This window comes from Colobus angolensis, unplaced genomic scaffold (assembly GCF_000951035.1).
Source record: "Colobus angolensis palliatus isolate OR3802 unplaced genomic scaffold, Cang.pa_1.0 Scaffold6, whole genome shotgun sequence".
Classification (NCBI taxonomy): domain Eukaryota; kingdom Metazoa; phylum Chordata; class Mammalia; order Primates; family Cercopithecidae; genus Colobus; species Colobus angolensis.
Genome location: NW_012119598.1, coordinates 18805295 through 18808735, shown reverse-complemented (window position 1 = coordinate 18808735; position 3441 = coordinate 18805295). Strand labels below are relative to the sequence as shown.

General features: G+C 44.8%; 1 protein-coding gene across 1 annotated transcript in view; it reads left to right on the top strand.

The window, feature by feature from the left end:
* Positions 1-3441, top strand: part of KIF13A (kinesin family member 13A) — a 233544-nt gene that overhangs the window by 211372 nt on the left and 18731 nt on the right. The window contains exons 28-30 of the mRNA XM_011962918.1: positions 333-457; positions 730-906; positions 1644-1736. Coding sequence (XP_011818308.1) covers positions 333-457; positions 730-906; positions 1644-1736 — 395 coding nt within the window. The remainder of the gene's footprint in view (positions 1-332; positions 458-729; positions 907-1643; positions 1737-3441) is intronic.

Below are 3441 nucleotides of genomic sequence, written 5' to 3'. Positions count from 1 at the left end.
AGATCGAGACCATCCTGGCTAACACGGTGAAACCTTGTCTCTACTAAAAAAAATACAAAAAAAAAAATTAGCCAGGCATGGTAGTGGGCACCTGTAGTCCCAGCTACTCGGGAGGCTGAGGCAAGAGAATGGTGTGAACCCGGGAGGTAAAGCTTGCAGTGAGCCGAGATCATACCACCGCACTCCAGCCCGGGCGACACAGCAAGACTCTGTCTCAAAAACAAAACAAAACAAAAATACGTCAACTGTAAAAAGCATATATTTAAATTTTTGGTGTTTGCTGAAAAACTGACTTTCCCCTACTGTTTTTTCTGTGCCCCTGATGTGGTTAGCGGATGACCTCAGTGCCAATGAGCAGCTTGTCGGCCCACATGCATCCGGCGTGAACTCCATTCTGCCCAAGGAGCATGGCAGCCAGTTTTTCTACCTGCCCATCATAAAGCACAGTGATGATGAGGTAATTAACCTCCATGTTTCTCTTAAAAGGCTTCAGATTAGCACACAAGCCTGTGGGCCTGCTTTCCCACTCAACTGCTATAGTTTGCTTTGGGGAGAAAGACTGGGGCTTTTAAAAAACAGGACGTTTGTGTTGCTGTTTAAAAAGGTGAGGAAAGAAATCTATTTGATTACAGTGATTTGAATGTATTTTCTTTCTCTTGTATGTCCTATAAAACTGCTACAGCTAACCTGTGTCTTGTTTCCATCTCCTCATCATTCTCTCACTCCTAGGTTTCAGCCACAGCCTCTTGGGATTCCTCGGTGCATGATTCTGTTCACTTGAATAGAGTCACACCACAGAATGAAAGGATTTACCTAATTGTGAAAACCACAGTTCAACTCAGCCACCCTGCTGCTATGGAGTTAGTATTACGAAAACGGATTGCAGCCAATATTTACAACAAACAGGTAATAACAGGGCCTGATTCTGCCATTCTGGCTCTGAGCTCAAAGTTTTTTCCCCCATCTATCACAAAGCAGTGTTTTTTGGTGCTAATGTAGGGGATGTGCAAAACATGACCATCCTGGCCGAGTTAGAGTCTGATTCTCATTTATCCAAGTTAGTGGGCATTAGGATAGCAGAGGTCAATGTCATCCAGTAAGGGCATTTTCACCTTGACTGATTGGAAAGGTATAATCCTACCAGGCAGGGGAGCTGTGATATTTCACTGTTTGAAAAGTAGAAAAACTGAGGCTGAGAGATTAAGTGCCAGGTCCAGGCACGTGAGTGACAAAACCAGGACAAAAGGCAGACTCCAAACAAATCCCTATCCTACTGCTTTGACGGATACCATCTCAGAGGTGCTGTCAGTGAAACTGATCCTCTCCAGTGTTGTTCTAGCCATCTCAAGAAAGACTGATTAAACCCTGGAGAGATCACAGGAAGGCAGCAGAGGGGAGAGAGAAGCAACCACAGAAATCCTGAACATGCTACAGATTCTGTAGTCGAATTCCCAACTGACAGCTGGACGTTAGTGTCCCTTGGGGTTGGAGATGGGGATTCTTAGCTTCAGTTTTTTTCTGTTATGCTGAGTGTTGTGCATATCAAAAATGTATTAACTAGTAATGCTTTTACAATTTGTAAAATACGAAATAACTTAAATTTGTCACATAGCTTAATCCAGCTTTTTTTTTTTTTCTACCAGAGTTTCACGCAGAGTTTGAAGAGGAGAATATCCCTGAAAAATATTTTTTATTCCTGTGGTGTAACCTATGAAATAGTATCCAATATACCAAAGGTAAAATATATGCTGCTTTAGGCCGGGTGCGGTGGCTCATGCCTGTAATCCCAGCACTTTGAGAGGCCGAGGCGGGTGGATCACCTGAGGTCGGGAGTTCAAAACCAGCCTGACCAACATGGAGAAACCCTGTCTCTACTAAACATACAAAATTAGCCGGGCGTGGTGGCGGGCGCCTGTAGTCCCAGCTACTTGGCAGGTTGAGGCAGGAGAATGGCGTGAACCCAGGAGGCGGAGGTTGCAGTGAGCTGAGATCCAGCCACTGCACTCCAGCCTGGGCGACAGAGCAAGACTCCGTCTCAAAAAAAAAAAAAAAAAAAAGAGCGTGTATGGAGAACCGCATGCAAGAGCTTTAACGCAGTTGCTCTGAAACAGCGGACATAGAAATTACCCTGGAAAGTAATCACCCCCCCAGATTCTGAGTCTTTAGGCTTGGCAAGGACCTATTAATCTGCATTTCTGACTTGTGCTCTTAACTCTCCTCAAACAGTTTTGATGGCAGAAATGATCACATTATAACCCTGCCTTCAGGGTTGTCCTTCATACTGCAATTAGATGGAACCTGGGCAAGTCTAGAACAATGGTTTCCAATGTGCTTTAGCAGAACAATCCTTTTCCAGACGAAATATTAACTGGAACCCCATGTGTAGAAAGCAACGGCAGAGCTGCTGAGTTTGCGGTGGGCAGGCTCCTGGTGGATCCTTTGGCAGGGCCCTAGGGCTCCTCAAAACACAGCCTGAAAACCTCTGTTCTAGAAGGAAGCCCAGTAATGGATGGAAGGCACAGGGAGGGTGGCTTTGGCTCTTCATGTGAAGAATTTTTTCTTTTTAAAGCCTAGATGTTGAATGTATGCCTCATAAGATAGTGAGTTCTCTGTCATGGGAGGTATATAAACAAAGACTAGTTGGCCATTTACAGAGATTTGTGAACGGTGAACCCCATACTGGATAGGACGTTGGAAGAAGATAATCTTCATATTTCTCCCAAGTGCTCAGAACTTTGATTTAAATAGGTAATTTAACTGCTAAAATCTCAAATTTATAGTAAGTTATTAAGTAGGATAACAAACCTAAGTTTACAGGAGGAATTGACATCAGAAAGCAGCAAAATTCTAAGATTTGTTTTGTTTAGGTTTTTTTGAGACAGAGTCTCACTCTGTCACCCAGGCTGGAGTGCAGTGGCATGATCTCAGCTCACTGCAACCTCCGCCTCCCGTGTTCAAGCAATTTTCTGCTTCAGCCTCCCAAGTAGCTAGGATTACAGGCACCCACGACCACGCCCGGCCAATTTTTGTATTTTTAATAGAGACGGGGTTTCACCATCTTGGCCAGGCTTGTCTTACACTCCTGACCTTGTGATCCACCCACCTTGGCCTCCCAAAGTTCTGGGATTACAGGCGTGAGCCACTGCGCCCAGCCTCCAAGGTGTGTTTAATGAATATATTTATACCTAGGACAACAATAGAATATAGTCATTCCGTCCTAGGAGACTCACAAGGCAACTTTTTGGCTCCTATTGTATTTTTAAAGAATAAAAGCGGCCAGGCGCGTTGGCTCATGCCTGTAATCCCAGCACTTTGGGAGGCTGAGACGGGTGGATCACGAGTTCAAGAGATGGAGACCATCCTGGCCAACATGGTGAAACCCCATCTCTACTAAAAATACAAAAATTAGCTGGGCGTGGTGGTGCACACCTGTAGTCCCAG